Here is a 22,125-nt window from a genome sequence, read left to right on the forward strand (position 1 = left end):
TGAGGGAACGATTTTGAACAGCGAAGTGCAAATCTCTGGTCAATGTATAACCTGTATTCGAGCCAAAACCAAATTTTTCGCCCTAATTATGGGGGAGTAATGAGCAGATCGAGTTGAATCTGCAAGAACATTCATCAACACGGAGTCGATTTCTACGGGTCGTCTGGGCTCCTGATGAAGCATATATAGCTATCTTCATATGCTTCGTATTAGAAGCAATATATCGAACTAGTCAGCAGTTTTCAAACGAAAATCTTTGTTGGGGTGTTGAAACGTCCCATGGCCATTGTGACAATATGGCAGCCCAGCAAACTAGGATCGAACTGCGAGAATTAGTGCACCACACTATATAGCGAAAAAGCGACAGCAGTAGTACAGCGAACTTGTAACAGTAACTTGTTCAATTTAAGTTCATTCCCCTTCGAGCAGCTCACTTTGGTGGACTATAAGAATCGTCAACGATTGAATATCTGTTGACAAGATTTTACATTTCTCGATTATCGTAGCCTCCTTTGGCATGGGAAAGGTAATAACCCATTGCACGTTGCATTCTACAGAAGAGAACCCAACACTGAATTCTGTGGTACTCCTGCCGCGACGGTGTAATGTTAGATCCCTCAGTTGTATCGTATCAAAGTGCCCTTTCCGATAGGTAGGTAGTAGCTTAATGAAGTAATTAGCGACATCCGTTTTGGCCACGAGTTTATTCTCCATTGAATACGTTTTTGATGTCAAACGTTACCGCGAGAAACCTTTAAGACCAAGTCTATGGTGCTCATCTTTGAATCCGTATGGCTCCAATAGGCCATTTCTATGTTTTATGATAGAGAGAAATCTATTATAAATGGCCCTTTCCAGCATCTTTCCTATTGTGTCTATAGGGGACATCGGGCGGTATGATAATGGCTGCTCTCTGTTTGCCTGTCTACCTATCTATCATACCCAGTTTACTCGGAAACGGCTGACACAATGGCAAAAGTGTATTGTGAATCTTTTTGTATGCAATGAGTTGCAAGATTTTGTGTTAAGTTTAAGGGAGTTCCATATACCTGTGAAAGGGGAATGTATTTTTTATCAGAAGATAGTCATAGTATTCAACTAGGACCCAAATTGTAACGGGTCCCATGCTCAGAACCTATCCAATCCAAATATCTGGAAAAATCAAAGTAATCCACCTATGTATACCGAAATTAGGTTTAAGCATAAAGGATGATACAGAGCATAATAATGGAAACTTTGTTTTTTATTTGTCCTACTGTTGCTAGCAACGCTATAGTAGGACAAAGTTTTCTATTCCCTGTGAATTGACATCATATTTATATTTAGTGGGACTGTGCTTCAGTTTCATTATCACTATACTTAAATGCTGTACAAGTGATAAACTCGCAGCAGTTAAACAAGCACAAAGTTGCCTCTTCCGAGTCAAATGTCTACGCCCAAAAGGTAAACCGTCACTACTACATCGAATTGAATATCAGATTTGTTCAACGTATATACACGACGAGTTATACATAAGTGGAACCATCCTGTAGCCAAATATTTTTACATAAAAATCATTGGAACTTTTCACACCTAAACCGTTCAGCTTCTGGTTTTCCGACCTGTTATATATTTTTATTACGAGATATGAAATTATTCGATAAAAAGTAATGAATGAGAATATGACATTCAACATCTGCTACTACCGACAAACTTCTTCAACAAATTTTCATTCACAGCAGAAAGCATTACAAAAAACACTCAATGGTCAATAATGGTCAATTTGAAAGTAAGGTCAGAGTTTTCGATCAGAAGATGGTCCTATGCCATAAACAAATTTACAGCTTAAAATTTATCTGATGCTGATTATAATCCAGATTACAATAGTTTCACAGCACCGACGAGCAGCTATTTTCACATCCGATAGTCTACACAAGGCGTGACCACATCAGCAATAGTCCTTAAAAAAATTGTCACGGAATTTGGTGTTTATTAGTCTATGAAATTGAATTTAAAATACTATATTTATAGAAATAATTTTAAATTAACTTAAAAAATATATATTTCGAAAACACGTAATTCAAAGTAGGAAACCTTTTCTGTTGATTTTAATTCGAGAACTTGTTTTAATTTTTAAGGAAATTATGAAAATTAGTTGATGGCAACTGTTCGCATTTTTCTATTCTATTACTTTTTGCTTTCTGTTGCTTTATTAAAATTTTCTCCTGCTATTTTGTCAAGATTTAATCAAGTAATAGTCCTTACTTCCTGCATCATGGAATCATATTAAGTGTGCAGTCTATGCCAGAAAAATTTTCCAACATTTATAAAATAACTTTTGATATATATTCCAGTTTTGTAAATAATTTATTTATTTACAATTATGTCTGCGCAATCAATAACTGTACTAAACTTCTCTAAACTACGTTTATTGGTGTGCGGTTCCTTTTCACTTGCAATTTGAGGCTATGCGGCAGCATCATAATCTCTACAGTCAATGATGTACAGGGTCTGAGCTTACATCAAAAGAACAACATGCAGTTATGCACGTACGAACCTTGCCTCAAGTTCAGAAAAAGACCCTTCAGATTGACCAAAACACCAACTTTCTGTTGAAGGTTATTAGCTATCATGGAAACCTAAATAAGATATGTATTTTATTTGTGCATATATCGACCGCTTCCACAATCGCACATTTTTCACGCAGTCTTTTCATTTCAAAAGTACACGTGCCTTCCTTTTTGAATCCTCTTGTGCTTTCCGCAAAATGAACTTAAATACTCGAAACGACAAGCATGGAATTTTACTTTTAACCCCCAGGAAGGAGTACATTTTCTTCATCTTCTTGCCTGGATCAAGTTTGAGATATTTGTCACAAGATTATTTTGTTAGCTGCTAGCTTGCGATATGGTTCTTTCCTTTGCCATCTAATTAAGCTTTCGACTCGTTGATGACAGTAAAAACGAAAAAGATTTTTATTTATGGTCAAAAGAAGACATTTTCATTTATTACCCTTAGGGTTAGAAGAAATCTAGTAGGTGTCCTAGGCGATTTGCGGTGGCTGGAGGTTGATGAAATGTTCTTTTGTTGAGCAGCAGCGTTCGTTGATGTAACTATTTCAAATTAGTCCCCCACCGAAATTCTAAAAATAATCTTTCAGCGAGCAGTACCTTAATGGGGTAATGTTCAGTGAGTTTACAATGTTTGTAATCATCATAAACGAAGAAGCAAATGTGGTTGTTTGCTGTTTGATTGATTGAATCAAAGCGTTTGTGATATTGTATTTGATGTAAATTATAAATTGGTTGCACGTAAAACGTTCTTTGAAAAGTAATAATTATCGTTAAAAATTCAAACGCCTAATGTATGATTTTCCAGGCCACGTTCTGCCATGTCGAGTAACATTAAGATCAATTCCGCCGTTGGCAAACCCAACGCAGTCAAGATATACAAATTGTTCGACGCCCACGATGTGCTGTCCTTCCGACTCGTTGTCCCCTTCTCCAAATCTATAGCCCTTTGTCGTGACTGCGGAAACAGCCAGCAGATGTCGACGTGGTCGAGGTGTTTTAAGAAAGGTGACATCGACTATTGAATCACTCCATGTCCTCAGGTTAAGGTAACATGAAGACTATCTTCGATAACAAAAAGAAAAACTATTGGTAAAAAGATGCAACCTAACCGACTTTACTTTAGACTTCAGATTCGTACCATTTTGCGTCGTCACATGTCGTTCTGATAATAGCTATTCGTTTTTTCAGTATGCTCCTCCTGCGTAGAGTTTCCTAGAGGCACTCCCTGTGCACGCTGTGAAAAGCTTTTCAAAATCGATGAATAGCAAGGGGAGCGATATTGTTGTCAGAGCCCATTCTGGTATTCAATGTCACAGAAAGCATCGTTCTTCTTCTTTAGATAGGAAGGTATTTTAAAAGTGTAGAACTTGTTAGTCCACAAATTTCCATCTCTTTTAATCGCTTTTACGAGCAGCAGGGAATACTTTGAGAGTATTCTTAAAAGTCAAACGACAAGGCAGGTTAATCTTGCACACGCATATTTTTTTTTTTTATTTAATGGGATCATTAAGTCAAGAAAGCGGAAAAAATAAAAAGCCCTTGGAGTTCCTATTTAATTAGCAAATAGAATAGCAAACAACAATTCGTAATTTGTAGCTTCTGATGTAGAAAGAATAACATTGAGTTCCATTAACTTGAATAAGAAGCACTACAATGATAATATTCAGAGTTCACCCGATACTAAATTCAAAGACGTAGAAGTTACTCAACATCAATATAATCTGTAAAAAAAAAGGCATCAGTTTTTCCATTGGGAATTTTGACCAAGCGATAAGCAAGCGTTACACAATTTACCGTTATGGTGAAAAAAATGTTACATCCTATTATAAATTATATCATCCAGGGTGTCTGGCTGTTAGAAAAGATACCATCGATAGGTTGTAGGGATTAATATTTTGCGTTCAAGAAGTTATTAGATTTCATAACGTCTTAATATAATTGAATAGAAATTGTGTCAAATATCCTTTATATAATCATCATTAGATGCAGAAACGAAAAAGAAGTGCTTTTATTGAAAGACATTCCGTTTGAAGCAATGAAATACAATTGGGGTGGAGATGCGGCATAGGACTTGGACACTCCTTACCATTAAGCGAATGTAAGGCAATGTATGCTGTTTTTTTGTTAGAATTTGCAACGCATTAGACTGCATTAGAAAACAATATCAATATTAATCTTAGTATCATTGCGGCTTCTTGAGTCTACAGTTAATCTGCGTGACAACAAATACAAAACTTACTCCGCAACCCGTGCATTATGCTTGCGACAAAGCATCCACGCAAGTATGGTTCTGGCAAGGATGACGTCGAACGCAGAAGGGCCACAGTATGCTTGCAGGCTGCTTAGTGAGGGTGATGAGCTCAATTTTGTTCTATGCGGTCCCAGTTTGGGGACATGCATTGTAGGTCTCACTTAACGCTCATAAAGTGAATGCAGTCTTCATAACAGCCTTGAAGGTGGGTTTAGTGGGTAAAATTCCCATACATTGGCGTGGCCAGGCCAGCATCTTTTGGAAATTTGCATCTCCTCAAAAAAAAAAGATAGAATATAGGTAGATATTTAATCGATTATAATAAGGTTTTGTTTTACAGAAAACGTTAAAGTTGCGTGTGTAAGTTCCCAACTTACATCAATTATGAATCTGATATCGACTCGAATTATAAGTAATATGTTTGTGCAAAATAAAATTGAATTTTCCCTTAGAACAGTGTTAAAAAATTGTAGTACAAAGCTAGCAGTCTATTATGAAATATCAGAAGAGGTATCAATCAGATGTGGGTTTATCAGTGCGTAAGACACACTGAACGGACTAGACACTAAAAACACCATAATACGTAATGCATATTTGCGTACTATATACACATCAGATAATAGGAGAATAAATTTGTGAGTATGCTCAAATATCCTCCTCTTTAAATTTATTTTTTCACGAAAAAAGGTTGTCTACATAGAAGTGGAATAACGTAGAAAAAAATACTCCACGTGAATAAGTGGGATTACAACAAAGCACGTTGAAGAGGCTTGTGCTACTCACAAATTTTCATCCAGTCAATCGAAATTTGTGGCACATGAATAGTAACTATACCGCAGAAAATATTCAAAATCTATTTGCTTTTCAGTAGTGCCCTGCTGTTGATAGTTCTTAGCGAAAATTGTATTATATAGGTCACAAGCAAAATATACCATTGCCCCTACGCATATTTCTACCTTACTCAAGAATCTAATGATTAGCGTGTTGCTATAGTATAACTTAACTGGTGCTATTATATTATTCATATTCGTCTACAAGGAGTGTACTTCGACTTAAGAAAGAAACAAGTAATGAAAACATTTGGGAATTCCTATTACAAATTGGGATATTTTCTTGTTAGTAATGCTTCAAGGGTGACGGGATGGAAATTTTGTAAGGATATCATAAATAGAAGTGGTTAACAAATCTGACGACTAGTTGATCGAAGAATTCACCGGTTGGCGGATTTAAGCTTTTGAACTTTATCAAGTGGTATACAAAAACAATTTTGCCTTGTACTTTTATCGGTTGGAGGAATCTGGTGTGGAAAATAACTTTCACGTTCTTATTATTATTTAAAGTAATCTTAAATAAGTGGGAGATACATAGTGTATATTCAGTTATACGAAATAACGATTGAATTATCATTTATCCTAAATTCGTGTAATTGTGGGTGTAAGTAGATAGATTCTTTCATCATAATTGCAATTAGTTGCTTCCTCTGTATGGAAGTGTAAGGCTTAAATGTGAAGTGTTTCGCATATTTCATATACGAGTATAATATAATGTGTATCATATACAATTCAAATCGAAGGTGGAACTACTAAATACAGTATATACTCGTCCATATACCTTTGAACATTATTTGGGAACAAGGCAAATTCGAAATACCAGTCAACAGATATAAAACTTCATCTTTCTTGAGGTGCTTCCCATATGTGAGGAATTAAACCAAGATTTGCTTTCATATAGAGAATCTACGAATTCGAGCTGTTGGAATAGAAATAACTATGAATTCCGAAGGACTAAAATTGTTGCTAAATTGATTATTGGAGACAACTGGGAATTCTATAACCTTTTAAGTGATTATTCTACTTGTCTGTATTTATTCAGCATGAGTCAAAAAGTTTTATAAGAGAGGCGTATGTTATTTTATAAGAAAACAAACCTCATCAACTTCGCATCAGTTTGACTACACCTGCTGGATGTAACATAATTGTGTCTTGTTGAGTTCCAGTTGTATTCAACATGGAAGCTCAATCTCCGCCATGAACTCTACTTGATATATGTAAATGGTTTTTTTCTAGAAATTCTTATTATTTCTATTCTTATTTCTATTTCGAATAATTTAGTTTAAAAGATTCATTCATTGCATTACTATATTATATTAAATAACAATGAACCCAACGTACTCATTATTCTTTTCCATTGCCCAAAAGCATAATTTACGGCAGCGTTGTAGGAAATGCATTGGACAGGGACCGATTTTCTTGGGAAGAGCCACTACACCATATATTATAGTGGCCATCCCATAAACCAGGTTAGGTTTCTTAGTCAGCCAAAAAATGAAACCTGCCGTAATCGCTTTGAAAATATAACCCAAAGGCTATGCATTCTGCGTTTGCAAGGCAAATTTAGAAATATAAGCCTCATAAAAGTTCCCGCCCCTAAGAGGAGACTGCAGAGTCGAAGTTCGTATTCACGCGATACGTCGGCCTCCATAGCTTACATACATCATTGGTATAATGATAACGGACTGCCGATCATTTAGTTAGTAGTATCCACGAAATGGTTGTTGGAAGTACCTGGTTTGCGCGGAAAGCGTTCCACAAACATACGTGCGCCTCTCCAGACGGGACCACTTTCAACCAAATCGACCACGTGCTGATTGAAAGCCGCCACCTCTCAGCCTTGATGAATGTCAGAACATATAGGAGGGCTAATATAGACTCGGAACATCGGAATTACGACACCACCTACAATCCCCTCTAACAATCAGGTGAGAGCGAATACTGAAGCCATTCACAACACAGCCCTCCGTAACACGTATAAGGGGAAAATGGATGCTGCAATAATCGCAGCTAACAGATGTCCTGAAAAAGAAGAATCAACAAATGATCTTCACAACGACCTGAAGAACGTTATCATTGGCCATTAGCATACGGCCACAAACACTTTCGGTCTCAACCGCAAGAAAAATCGGAACGGCCGATTTGACGATGAATGTAAGCTAGCAACGGAACGGAAGAATGCCGCATACCGAGTAATGTTGCAGTCTCAAAGAACGCGGGCACACGCAGAAACTTATCACGAACTCCGTCGAGCGGAGAAGCTATTTCACAGACGGAAAAGGAAGCCTGGGAGAATCAGCAAGTCTGTGAAGTAGAAAAGTACAAGGAGCAATCGCACCAGGCGCGCAAGTTTTACCAACAAGTCAGCAGGATGAAGCCCTATACACCTCGATGCTCATCCTGCCGGGACAAAGAGGGAAATCTGATTTCCGACAGAATGGGCATATTGGAGCGATGAGTTTATTATTCTGATGAACTGCTCAACAACCAAAATATCAACGAGTTGGAGATTCCGCCAACTAAAGACGATGGACAAATGCTGCCACCACAGAGCATAGAAACGATAAGTCGGCAGGAGGCGGTGGAATTACAGCCGAATTGGTTAAATATGGAGGGGACCGATTGCACTAAGTGGTTCATCAACTGATGGCAAATCAGCAACAGATCACCATCTTTTCATCGACTTTAAAGCCGCCTATGACAGCATAGCCATGGTAAAACTGAACACGGCATCCCGACGAAATTAATAAGACTGACTAGGCTGACCCTGACGAATGTACGAGGCCAGATAAAAGCAGCAAGATCACGCTTAACACCATTCAACATCAATAACGGTCTAAGACAAGTGGATGCCCTGTCATGCATCCTCTTTAATCTGGCCCTGAAGAAAGTGATTCGCGATGCCGGTGTAAATGCGAGAGGCACCATCCTCTTCAAGTTCACTCAACTATTGGCCTACGTTGAAGATATTGACATCATTGGAAGAACCACCCAAGACGTACAAACTGCCTTCATCCAGATCGAGCAGGCGGCGCGAGATTTCGGGCTGCACATTAATGACGGCAAGACGAAGTACATGGTGGCAACGTCAGCGCCAAAACCAAAACTGAAAGAACGAACAACATCGAATTGCACTGGTCAAACGAAAACAATGAAGATAGGAGACTACAACTTTGGGACCGTTGAAAATTTCTCCTATTTAGGGTTAAAAATCACAACCGATAACAGCGCGAATACCACGACCGTCTGGTTGTTGATAAAATCCGGCTCAACAGGTTGCTGTGGACAGGTCACTTACTCCGTATGGATGAGGACGATCCAACCAGGAAAGTCTATAAGGGCAATATCTATGATAGAAAAAGAAGACGAGGCAGACCCTGTCTGAGCTGGAGCGAACGAATTGGTGGAATTCGGCGCAAAACCGGGGTGTCTGGAGTTCCTTATTAAGGCAGGCCTACACCGGATACCGGTTGTCGCGCCGTTGATGATGATAATTTGCTCATATTTTTCCTTACGAGTTTATCCTTTTCGTTTTCATAACGAATGAAGGCCGGATTCTAAGAAATTTATCTTTAGAAGCCAAACCCTAGCATTGTCGCTACTTTTCTTGTTACAGTCATGCATTGGGTTTCATCTGCATTAATTTTTAAGTCAACAAATTTCACATTTATTACTCCATACTATTGTGATGACTTCGATACGAAACAACATTGCGGGCCGCTGAGATGATCCATGGGCTCTGCATTCTTTACAAATATCTATTGTTTCAGCAGTTTTTCCAGAATTATTATTAGTTGCTAGAAACCGCTATGTAAGGCATAGCGATTTTCCGAGAAAATTTCAGCCGTGTAAACAGGATGGAGAACTCGTATGGACCAGATACATGGGAATATGTTGATGAAAAGCCAGAAGTGGTCAGAGTGAAATTATGCGGTGTTTCCAACGATTAATTAATTGAAGTAATAAAAACTTGTTCTTTTTCGTTGGTGTGGGTATTTATTCTTGCAAATACCGATATTTCGGGAACCACTTGCTCCCTTCATCAGTGCAAACAAGTTCTTGAAGAACTAACAAGATAGGAGATATTATTAACGGTGTCAAAATTGTAGTCTCCTATCTGAAGTTGTCCTTTCCTTAATGTGTGACCGATCCAAACCCACTTCTGGCTGAAGTAATAAAAACTTGTTGTTTCTTTTTCGTTGGTGTGGGTATTTGCAAGAATAAATACCCACACCAACGAAAAAGAAACAACAAGTTTTTATTACTTCAGCCAGAAGTGGGTTTGGAAGAATAATATAATAAATTGCAAGAATAAATACCCACACCAACGAAAAAGAAACAACAAGTTTTTATTACTTCAGCCAGAAGTGGGTTTGGATCGGTCACACATTAAGGAAAGGACAACTTCAGATAGGAGACTACAATTTTGACACCGTTAATAATATCTCCTATCTAGGGTCGAAAATTAGAACCAACAATAGCTACGATGATGAAATCCGCGCACAGTTGTCGACAGCCTGTTTCGACTTACAAAAACGGTTACGAAACGTCTCACCATAGGGCCAAAGCTTTCACAGTACAAGAAAATTATCTTATCAGTCCTCATGTATTCCTCGGAGATTTGGGTTCTTAGCAAGGAAAATTTAGAACTCTTCGCCGCATTCGAAAGAAGAATTTTTCGAAAAATTTTCGGCCCTCTACATGAGGATGGACGAAATTTATGATCGGGTAACCTAATCCGCGTGGGTAAGGATGATTCAGCCCTGAAAATCTATAAGGGCAATATTTACGGTAGGAAAAGAGGACGTGGCAGATCCTGCCTCAAATGGAGCGATGGTATAGGTCATGATGCCAGACATCTTTTAGGGATATTAAGACTTCGGCACAAAATCGGAATGTCTAGAGTTCTTTACTAAGGCAGGCCTAGACCTATCCTAAATTAGTCTGAAGTTACCTTAAGCTGCACTTTCATATTATTATAGCAAATTCTCGGGAGATAACATTATTTTTTATTTTTCTGTGATGAACAGAGGAAGTTTATTTGATATCCCTGAATTTCAAGAAATTGAATTACGGAATAAATTTGAACTTCTTTGCAGGCTAGTTCCACTGTAATCAGTATTCGTCATATTCCCAAATCTATAGGGTTACCATACATGGGAATTACTAGTATTGTGTTTACAGTCATTACTTTTGTCCACATACATATAATCAATAATACTGTTGCTGGAAATATTACTAGTTATGGATCGATATACATATATATTTATCAAATATTATTTCTGAGGTCTGCTCAAAGGTCATTTATTGCTAAAAATACTGTCTGAATTGCTTTCATAGTTTAGCTTTCAAATAAACGATTCTCAGTTCGTGTGCAAGCGGCTACTCTATAGGCTTATACTACCTAGCAATAACCGTACAAGCCGACAGAAAAACAACCCCTGGATATTTGTAACTCAAATGCTCTTCGGCTCCAACTTCGGCTTTCCATTTGGGTTTTAGCTCGTCGAACTATACTGGAAAACAGTTCCCACAATTCAGGTAGCCCCAGTTTCTTATGTTTTCCAAACATTAAGGAAGCTTAGGTCTAAATAAAGGAGAGTGAGGTTGAAAACGCTGTACGACTGCTTATTTCGTCATTTCCCCGAATTCCAGGACATCGTATCGGTTCCGCATACGCAACATATCGTGGAGAATCGGATGAAGTTCGAGTCTTTCTTCGGCTTTTCTGGGGTGCAACTTATGACGTAGCATTGTAGTATATGCTTTCCGGGGAGCTTGGAGAATGATTGGAAAATTTGTAAATTCCCGTCTAGGACATTTTCCATCGGCGAACGTAAGTCTAGTTGCAGTGCGTAGGCGGTTGTCGTAGACGTTACCACCACGTGTTACGTTGTCTGCTCGAATTTTTTTTCTGTATAAACATAATACACATATATTCAAAATAATAATCACATATAAGCTATATAAGCAAACTATTGTTCAGGTACCTTCAAAATTGCGTTTTCTCCGGAGAAATAAATACAAAGCCAATTTTTCGAATCCTTTCTATTAAAAAGTTCAGTGAGATGATATCAACATCATCCGTCTTGTGATAAAATTTTCGGGGGTTGCGTCTCGCAGCGCTCGTATTCCGCTGGTCCATTCGCCAAGTGTAGTGAAAAGCGAAAGTGAAATCATCTGATTAATTCCTTTTTGGAAAGCAAACAAGGAAGTAGAGTGTAAAGCTCTTGAAAAATGAAGATCTGGGAAATCTATTTTTAAGCTAAATACTCAGTCGATGGGATTTCGAACGACATTCGCCTTTATGGAAAATATGGAATGAGATGTTCATCAAACTCGAAGTTATGTTCAAATTTCAACATTACGCCAGCTTTATTCGATAATCTAAACAAACTTAAATTTTCCATGAAAGTTTTCCCTTAAACATTATCCGGCACATATTAAACTGATCAACCTGAATGGAGTTCCTTCCAATATGAAGGGAATATTACCGCTTTGAGGTGTTCGAGACAACACTTGGGAATCTACAAGTATACCATACATATATTCATGTACACATAATTTATGTGTATGTGCACCATAAATATTTTCGCCGTTTTTGTGATCAATATCCTGCGTGAGGCAGCAGAAACGGGGTTTTTCTGAATTACCGAGTGAAAAATTTCGAACATAATCTGAGACGAAATCGTGATTGTGAAGCTGATACTCAAATTGTGGATTTATTAAAATTAATAATACAAAAAGGTTGTGATGAACCAATGTGCGTAAATCTCCTGAAAGGAATTCAGTTATATGTCGAATCTCGTGTACACGTACGTATGCCTGAAAAGATGATAAATGTTTGAGAGACATCGCGCCTGAAAGCCCAAGAAATTAGTGGATAACTTTTATTTGAACCGGAAGAAGAGCAGATATTTGTGTGGCTTTTTCTGATACTTGCGAATAACGAAGTAAGTGTTTGAATCAATTACAGATAAATGTCAATCTAACTCTATTAGTGAATACTCTTGGCTTCCGTGGAAAATTGTTATTTTAGCAAATATAGATTTGTTCTTTCCTCAATTTTTGGTATGCGTGGAGAAATTTGGCAGTGAGGGGATGGAACGAAAAGGTCCGCAAATGAATTACACGTTTTGTCCCAGGAATTAACCAATTGAAAGTATACAGGTAGTAGCTTTCTGTAAACGTCGATGAATTGAATGCTTAGTTAAACAACATTTTTGAAATGTTGCAAAATCCAACTTTACCAGGCAGTACTCGCCAGTTAACAGATAAACATATCTATTGATTCGTCAACCGAATTATAGAAAAGTTAATGACTGAGTTTCATAATTTTACAATTCAAATTACGAAAATCCATCTTGCTAGTTAGTAGCACTCGCAGTTAACAGATAAACATATCTATTGATTCGTTCACCGAATTATAGATAAGTTAATGGCTGAGTATCATTATTTTACAATTAATGTTATGAAATTGATAAGTTGAGGTCTGGAGTAGCTTATGGGGGATAAATATTCTGTGGTTTTTTGTTCAAACAAAAATCAAATGTGAACGCTCCTTTGATAGGGTGATACAATATCACAAAATGGGGCCGTAATGTCGTATCTTCGCCGAACAAACTAAAAATTATAACTAGGAAATAACCGGCAAACATCTAAAAACTTTAGGAATCACATTATTTTAATGATTGCATTTCTATAGGCACATATGTTATTTTGAAGCATCTGAACCTTATCGCGCTTCAGGTATGAAAGGTTTTGTGTATTTATCTCATAAAAATGCTTGAATGGACATTTGCCCCATTAGTACCTAGCGCGTAATATATACATATGTATGTTATGTGAGATTATCCACTTTCGTCTTGAATTTGAACAGAAGCGACGCACGATTTTACACATAACCCTAAAAATGAACTAAAATGTAATTCATCGAAAAATTGGACTTTGTTAGCCATCTTATCTCACAGTAAGTTACGATTTCACTGTTATTTTCCTAAATGTTGGCCGTAAATTTTGTTAGGGTTCGTACTATGGACAAGTTCAAAATAGGCTTCGCACAGAAGAATCGTTTCTGTAGGCTTAGCTAATTGGTCTGGTGATGCCGTAGAATATTGAGAACAAACTGCTTAGTTAGTCAGGGATTTGTACGTAAGTAGTATGTATATTTTTGTGATTGAACTGATAAAAATGTAACATGAATTCGATTGATTTATTTGTTATTCAACTAATTGGACTAATGAATATTTTAAGTCTAATTTCTTATAGAATAATTAAGTGGACACAACATAGTTTGTGCGCTCCAGTCAAACGCGCATTCATCAAAATATTATCAATAGATAATTTTGATCTTTTCAATATGTCTTCCGTTTTGAAGAGATGAAGCTCATTCGCATATCCAAGAGCATTTATAACATGAGCGTATAATATAACCGTTTCGTACATAATTAGAGCTTATAGTGTTGTTTTTGAGTTAAACAATACTAGCCTCAATTGAAAATTTTTAAAAAATTGATACCCACCAAAACAGCTCTGTTACTAAGAGATGACTTTGATGAGATCAAATATTTCATAAAAAAAGATTGTTAGAATAGTAGGAGGAGGATAGTAGAGACAGACTCGTGTAATACGGATTATGACGTCAATGCAATGAATACATACTTGATGTTTTGGTATTCGTATATTTCAAATAACTGAGTATTTTGTATATTGTCCATTATCCCTAATTCTGTAAAATTCACAATTTGTATATTGAACAAATAGGATATTTTTTATAAATAATCACTTTGATTTCATTAGTAGTATAATATGTACTGCTTTATGAGCAGCAAAAGCCGTTCCACCGTTACACGCGCGATGAAATTTGGTCCTCAAGGATTTTATTTTCTATCCATTCACGGAAATGTGCAACATTTGTATATACTCCAGGATAATGAGGGACAGCACATTCGTATCCGAACGATACAATGCCAATTTGCTTATTTACTGCAGTTAGTGGACCCCCGGAATCCATTTGGCAAGCATCTTTTCCACCCTCATCATCTCCGGCACAAATCATATCCTGGTTCACTAATCCTCGATACTCTCGACTGCAAACTTCATGATCTACAAGAGGTATTTGAACTTCTTGAAGTGTGTCAGCCAAATCTCCCTCAAATGCAAGAAGCCCCCAACCAGATACAGTGGTAATTAGCCCAGCAGCAAATGTTTCATCTTGTAAAGGAAGCGAGATCATTCCCACTTTGTCATTGAATTCCAGAATTTCATCGAGCCAGATGAGTCCAATATCAGATCCTGAAGTTGCATCATCGTAATTTTCATTGTAGAGCGTCTTACGTACAGCGATAAGTTTTCCACCAGAGGTTCTATCGGTAGAACCTATGCGAACTTTCAGATAATCCTTTGAGACACCAACTAAGCAGTGTGCGGCAGTCAGTATAACATTATTTCGAATGATAGATCCACCGCAAAAATGTTCACCATATAGTAAAATGGAAACTTGGAACGGTCTTTGCTCTATTTCTACGGAGTACCCTCCGATGATCCTATCCGTCGGAGAGTATAAGCTCCAAGCACTGGCTGCACCGATTAACACAACTAATGGGTACAACATCCTATGAATTTTGAAAGAAATTGCTGGCTTCTTAACTGTATTTATAATGACCGTGGTCTCTTTCAACTACACAAGCAAGATAAACTTGTCTCTTGAATAAAGCCAGATAAGATACATCAACTAGTAGTCGATATGTCACATTGTTGAATTGCTAGATACCAATTTTGAGGGATTGGTGATTGACGTTGATCAATTTCGTTTCAAACATTTAAGATGCGCTAATTTTAGCTTCCCGCGACTATCATAAATTTGTGATAAGTAGACAGTTCAAACTACATACGTCAATTGTTATTGTACTTGATAGTATCTTATGTTTGCTCAAAACTTAATCAATATATAAGAAGTATATATAGAATTACATTTCGCCCATTCTGTGTCACAGTGTCGCAGGAGCATACGAGTGGGGGCTGTTACCGATCATCCTATCAATTTAGTTATTCAGTCAAAAACACAACTCATTTGAAAGTTTTGAATGAGAATAGCTGTTTATAAAAATAAAAGGTTGATTATCTCAAACAAACAAACAAAGAATGTGTTATAAAAATTGAAGAAAATCATGAAAATCTGCAAATTAAAACTTATCAAAAGTAATAGCTTCTTATTATAGAAACTTCATGATATTCACAAGTATCTGGAAGCCAAAAGCCTGGCTCAGTAATGGTTTATGAAGCAGGAGTTTTTTCCCATATCCAGAATGATTATATAATCTACAAATGTTTGATTCATAACTTATATTTTGTTAGTATTAAGTATTGAGCTCGGTTGGTTCGCTTTGACTGAAGTAATACTCTAAAAATAAAGACTCCCAGGTTCCTCATGGTCAGTGAATATTTATCTATCCCCGTATACATATTTCGGCAGGCACTTGCTGCCTTCTTCAGCGGAAAGGTTAAGAGTAAAAAAAACGAAAAGAAAAGGATTAAGGCAGTGATCGACTTCTATTTTCACCAGAACTTATCAGCTCTGAAAATATCAAGGCAAAAATCCCTCACGACATGGGTTGATTTATCATAAGTTTCGTTTGGATAGATTGCCGTGCTTTTATTTTAGACTTCATTTGAAGAAGTGTAATGGACGGTGTTTACCGTCTCCGTATGCATGCAGTGTCTCGTAAATAAAACATAAAATCATTCTTCTTCTATTATATGTTATGACAATGCCGTCGGTCATGCCCAGTATGTGATTTTAATAGTTTTATTGGGAATAGTCAAACTTTGGAAGCCAAAGAAGTGCTAGTATGTTACAGGCATCTTGCGTCTAGAAAATGGTACGATATTATCTAGCAAACAACGAAGCCATTGGAAAATTTGCATCAATCAGTGGTTCCGCACACGCACGAATTGATTAAATAGGTGATAAATCAGAGTTAAGCCTCAAGAGTCCATGGATTAACGGCGATAACATTCTTATTTCAAATTTCATAAAACAACAGTTTTCAATATAAGTATTATAAAAACAAATCACCGATTCTGTCTTATCTGCTGTTCGAATTTTCAACCCAATAGATTATTATAAGTTAACGGCAGTCAATTTCAAATTGCATAGTGATAACTTGAGAAATGTTGTATTCGGTAGTAGTGTCTGCTTTGTCTTTACTTACAACAGTGAACAGTTTATATCCAGAAGGTGGCGAAAGAATATTTGGTGGAACGGAGACAACAATTGATAGATTTCCATATGAAGTATCGTTAGTATACTATGGCGATCATATCTGCGGAGGTGCTATTGTCAAAGAGAATGCAATCCTTACTGCAGCCCATTGTTTAGATAATATTAATTTACGAGGACTTAAAGTTCGCTCCAATACCACCTATACTTCCGAAGGGACCTTGAGCTACGTTAACAACGTTACACTTCATCCATCATATGTCGGTAATGAAAATGACATTGCCATCATTTGGGTAGAGGATTCGTTCATCTTTACCGATAGTTTACGAAAAATTCAACTACCCGAGGCAGACCTCGACCCGGTTGGCGGTTCTCTCGCTATGGTTAGTGGATGGGGCTTCCTTAGTGGACACGGCCCTAATGCATATCTTTTGAGAATCGCCCAAGTCCCCATTGTAGACCGTAAAGTTTGCGAGGATTTGTACTACGGGCACGTTCACAAAAACATGCTTTGCGCAGGTGAATCGGATGGAAGTGTTGATGCATGCAATAATGACTCGGGAGGGCCACTAGTTTTAGATAATAAACTGATTGGTTTGGTGTCGTGGGGCATTGGATGTGGATTGCCTAATTACCCAGGTGTCTACACGAATGTAGCATACTTTCGCGATTGGATTGATAAAAATCTGGTATAGTTACAATGGTTTATTTTGCTTAAAGTGCTACGTAACTTCGAACATTAAAGTATATTAAAACTGAACTATGTAAATATGACATTGGAATTGTAAACATAAATGTATATTTGTACAAATAAACGTTTTCTCAAATCAAAATGACTAAATTTTTAACCACAAAGTAATTCACTTACATCACATCGCCTAAAATACCAAATTGTTTCAATAGTCCAATTCTTTCATTAGTATGCAACTAGTTCAACACAGGATTTGCACATAGTATATTCGCCATTTTAATGGTTTATTAGTTTTAAATTCGAATCAGCAAGTCTTAGGAAGGATATCTCAACAGGTGGTGGTTTTGAGATGTTTTTTGTTACCCCTTTGTATATTGACACTAAAAAATAACTAACGCTAGTCTAGACTGTTAACTGACATTTTACCGACTGGCTCCGCTTTAATTTCGATCACATACTCATAAACATATATTCTTGTGATCTTTATATTTTCACCAGAACCGTAGAAAAGCCACACGTGGAAACATGCAATTTTATACATTGTGAAAGTTTATATTAAAATTGAGTCAATCCACGTTAAGATTTTATAAGTTACCAATCAAGTAACAATGATGCCTAATGACACAGACGTCGTCCCCAGTTTAATAGGTCTTGTACCTTCTTGATTTTCTCTAGCTTAGTCCTTTTCCTGACAACATGCAACCCGCCATCCGAAAGTTTTATTATGTGAATTTTCCAAATTGACGAATGGGATTTCATGCCCTTCCGAAATTATCTTCTCTTATCTAAGCATTGTACTACGACACAACACTTGAACGAATTACGAAGGAAGGACGAGCATACATTCAGAAGTCTTTGCCTGTGGACTCAACACATCCTATGAAAGACATTTTTCTTTATAATGCCATTTCCGAGACGGGAAAATTCGAAAAATTATTATCTAAAATAGGTAGTACTGCTACCATTATTTACTTTTGATCCAAAATTTCTAATGGAAAAAATTGTTTCCATATCTTAGATTTCGGATTCTATGTACATAGTTTATGGTAAAAAACTCAACATTTCTAAAAAATTTTTTACAATATATTTATCAACAACACATAATGTACCCTCCCTAATGCATTTGACGTAAATGATTTTACCTTCCTATCACCTTGTAACTTTAAAATGTTGATTATAGAGTCTTACACATCAATTCAATTCAGCTGTGGGACAGCGAATCAATGATTGACGATTGGCAACGAAGCGTTATTTGTCTCATACATAAAAAGATAAATAACACGCAATGCAGCAACTATCTTACTCATACCAAAGAGGCTTCACTCCAAATCAGCAACACATCATGCGTCCTCTTTAACCTGGCCCTGGAAAAGGTGATCCGCGATACAGATGTTAATGCAAAAGGCATCATCCTCTTCAAGTTCACCCAACTATTGACCATTATTGGCGTTATAGTGATATTATGGGGAGAACAGCCCGAGATGTACAAACTGTCCTCATCCAGATTGAGCAAGTGGCGCGAGATATTGCGCTGCACATTATTGAAGACAAGACGAAGTATATGATGACATCGTCAGCACCAAAGAACAAAGAAGCGACAGCACCAAATCACTCTAGTCAAATAGGAGACTACAACTTTGAGACCGTTGGCAATTTCTCTTATCTAGCATAGGATCGAAAATCACAACCGATAGCAACTACGATGAAGAAATCCGTACACGATTGTCGGCAGCCAGCAGAGCCTGTTTCACATTACAAAAACTTTTCCGCTCGAAAGCATTTATTGTACAAAACAATGATCTTGCTGGTCCTTATGTATTCTTCGGAGACTTGGGTTCTTAGCATAAAAATTGCGAGTTTTGGTCGCGTTCGAGAGAAGAATCCTCCGAAGAATTTTTGGACCCCTACATGTGGATGGACGATTCCTTACATAACGATGAAATTTATGAACGCCTAGTTGTGGATAAAGTCCGACCCAACAGGTTGCGGTGGGCGGGTCACTTAAAATCAGTGTGGGTGAGAATGGATCCAGCCCGGAAAGTCTATAAGAGCAATATCTATGGTAGAAAAAATAGAAGTGGCAGAGCCTTCCTTAGATGAAGCGATGGCGTAGGCCAGGAAGCCAGACAGTTTTTGGGAATAGGACTTGGTGGACCTTAGCGCAAAGTGGGAGTGTCTGCGGGGATAGTAGCATTCAGGATAGTAACATTCAAACGATCATTATGTTTTGTTGTATGAAAAACCCACAAACGGTTCTATTCATTGGAAAGTACACGCCTCGCGCACTTCATCGATTATTTGGGGTAATGCCAAAGACACTCTATGAACTTCATGACCGTTTTTATCGACATCACAATTTCCCCTCCATATTCAGTTAATAAGATCAACCCACATGTTGATTTAGCTCTCTCCCTTGATAGTGCCCCATATTTGAATGAAATGCAATAAATATCGACGGAAATAGACGAAGTAAAATTTTCTGTAAAACTTCAATTTCGTCGTCCGAGTTGAATAATATCCTTGATCAAGAATTTGTATTAGGGCTTATGATATCCGTATACAATATAACAACTTCTAATTGAAAACAAACGTCAAGAATGTTCACAAAAGACCATAGCTTATAAAGAAAATGAGTTTTAGTTGTACTCTATGCGAACTGTACTTATGTATGTATGTTTGTATCTCTTATACAACGAACAACGCTGCTTGTTACAATATCAATATGACGATAGTATCGATATGGCATCTCAGTTTTCGTCGTTTTTGACCTTCATCTCTTTTCTAAAATACTCCTTCTCCATCTCTAATTGGTCAGTAATTAAGAGCTTAAGTTCAAATTAATATATTCCATAAAATTCTTTCCTTTCAATTTCTTATATCGTCTACCAGTGAGAACTTGAAGCGTAATCCCACCAAGGCTTTACGGAGGATTTGATATTCGCAAAATGCCGGCGATAAAGCTGTTCACACAGCGGTGCCAGGAGCATATCGTTTAAGTTTGACTCGGAGGAGGATGTCGTCGTATAATATGTATGTAACGTCTCCAAGAAGGTCGGGGGTTCAGAGTTTTGTTAGTAACGCAGCAACTCTTTCAAAGATGAAATATTTTTTATTGGCTTACCATACGTTTCTAATATTATATGTTGAGCACTCACTAAGAGGCAAAACTTATTTGTACATGCATAGTATATATTTTAAAAGTTTTATATACATTATAGTAAATTCTGCTAAGATATTTTATAATTTGGATTTAAGGGTGGTTTCACTTTATTTCCACTTTATTGTTTGGTTCAATCCGTTTTTAAGTTATTGGCAGGCTCATATGATTGAGTACATGAACGCTTCATTGTAAAAATTTAATTTCAACCTCATTCTTTATCTGAATTCAACAAGATACATTTCAGGGACAAGTTGGAATTTTTATATTGTATGTTGCCACCTACATATGTAAACATACTAAAGCATTGAAAGTATGAGAGATTTGAGGGAGAAAATAAAGAATATGTTGAGCGGGAATGTGGCAGAAACTCTTTTAGATATATAATTTGCATAATATTGGAACCGAAGCATAGTTGCGTCTTATTGCGGTTTTCATAATGTTACCGCTTGACAAGTATTCTAAGGTTTTATACAAAAAAAAATATTTTTAGAATCGGTTTATGATCTGTCAATCCGTCCATCCGTTACTTTTGAAAGTAGTACCCACTTTGACATGAAATTGGATGAGAGTATGAGAACTACGAAAGCCTAGGAATATAGTGAAAGGCTTAATTTTATGTGGAGTTGGAATCTTTAAAGCTTCAAAATACACCTCAAAATTACGCAGTTCGTGTGAATTTACTGACCCTTAAAACATCGTAGATTGTGAACATCTCATTAAAGGAGAATAGTCATGCACCAAAAACCTGTTACATAAGAACGCCCTGTTTACTTTTTGGAGTGTATGATATGTTCACTAATAGTTATTTTGAAGTTTTGAAGAGTGAAGTCGGCTGACAGTCTACCTGCTCATCATATTCAATTTTCACCCATTTATTGTGTGAAAGGATGAGGTACATATTTTTTAGAAACATAGTCATATAGGATGTCAAAAGAAACATTACTTTCGAAAATAACATTGGAAATCCTAATATTATAAGTACCGTGTTAAAACTCTTTTGGAAATTTTCTGTAGCTTAAAATTATTACTAACCCTCCGGTTCAAACGTTACACTATTTCTTCAAGATAATTGCTGGTAACCTGTTGGTTACCTTTAAAGATGCAAGTCTTTCAAACTGGCACAACGCATCAATTTAATAGTTTCTTGCAGGAGAGTCATAGACGCTTCTTTATCCGAAACGATCATCTCATATGATCAAATTTTACTACTACTTTTAGTTTAATTCTGGTCGAATTTCAGTTGTGCTTGTGGAGTAAGTTTGGAAACTTCAATTATTATTAATTTTTATTATTGTTTTTCCCATTAACTATTGCGAATTTTGCGCTTCTCCATGTTTACTTCATCGTCAACTGTGGAATGGCAACAGATTATTGATATCCTTTTCTTATTGCAGTAAACAGTCGATATAATTATTTTACA

General features: G+C 36.9%; 3 protein-coding genes across 3 annotated transcripts in view; 2 read left to right on the top strand and 1 right to left on the bottom strand.

Moving 5' to 3' along the window:
* Nucleotides 1–11,274: 11,274 nt before the first annotated feature.
* Nucleotides 11,275–22,125, top strand: part of LOC119660458 — a 31,172-nt gene continuing 20,321 nt past the window's right edge. The window contains exon 1 of the mRNA XM_038069019.1: nt 11,275–12,586. The gene's annotated coding sequence lies outside the window, so the exon portion shown is untranslated. The remainder of the gene's footprint in view (nt 12,587–22,125) is intronic.
* On the bottom strand, nt 14,295–15,270 carry LOC119660471 (trypsin-2-like). The gene has a single exon (XM_038069060.1). The coding sequence runs from the start codon at nt 15,244–15,246 to the stop codon at nt 14,479–14,481; it is 768 nt and encodes a 255-aa protein (XP_037924988.1). The 5' UTR covers nt 15,247–15,270; the 3' UTR covers nt 14,295–14,478.
* Nucleotides 16,729–17,687, top strand: LOC119660473 (trypsin-3-like). The gene has a single exon (XM_038069062.1). The coding sequence runs from the start codon at nt 16,806–16,808 to the stop codon at nt 17,547–17,549; it is 744 nt and encodes a 247-aa protein (XP_037924990.1). The 5' UTR covers nt 16,729–16,805; the 3' UTR covers nt 17,550–17,687.

Source organism: Hermetia illucens, chromosome 6, assembly GCF_905115235.1.
Source record: "Hermetia illucens chromosome 6, iHerIll2.2.curated.20191125, whole genome shotgun sequence".
Lineage (NCBI taxonomy): Eukaryota > Metazoa > Arthropoda > Insecta > Diptera > Stratiomyidae > Hermetia > Hermetia illucens.

Coding starts and splice junctions, on each gene's coding strand:
- LOC119660471 (XM_038069060.1), bottom strand. CDS start 15,246: ATGTTGTACCCATTAGTTGTGTTAATCGGTGCAGCCAGTGCTTGGAGC.
- LOC119660473 (XM_038069062.1), top strand. CDS start 16,806: ATGTTGTATTCGGTAGTAGTGTCTGCTTTGTCTTTACTTACAACAGTG.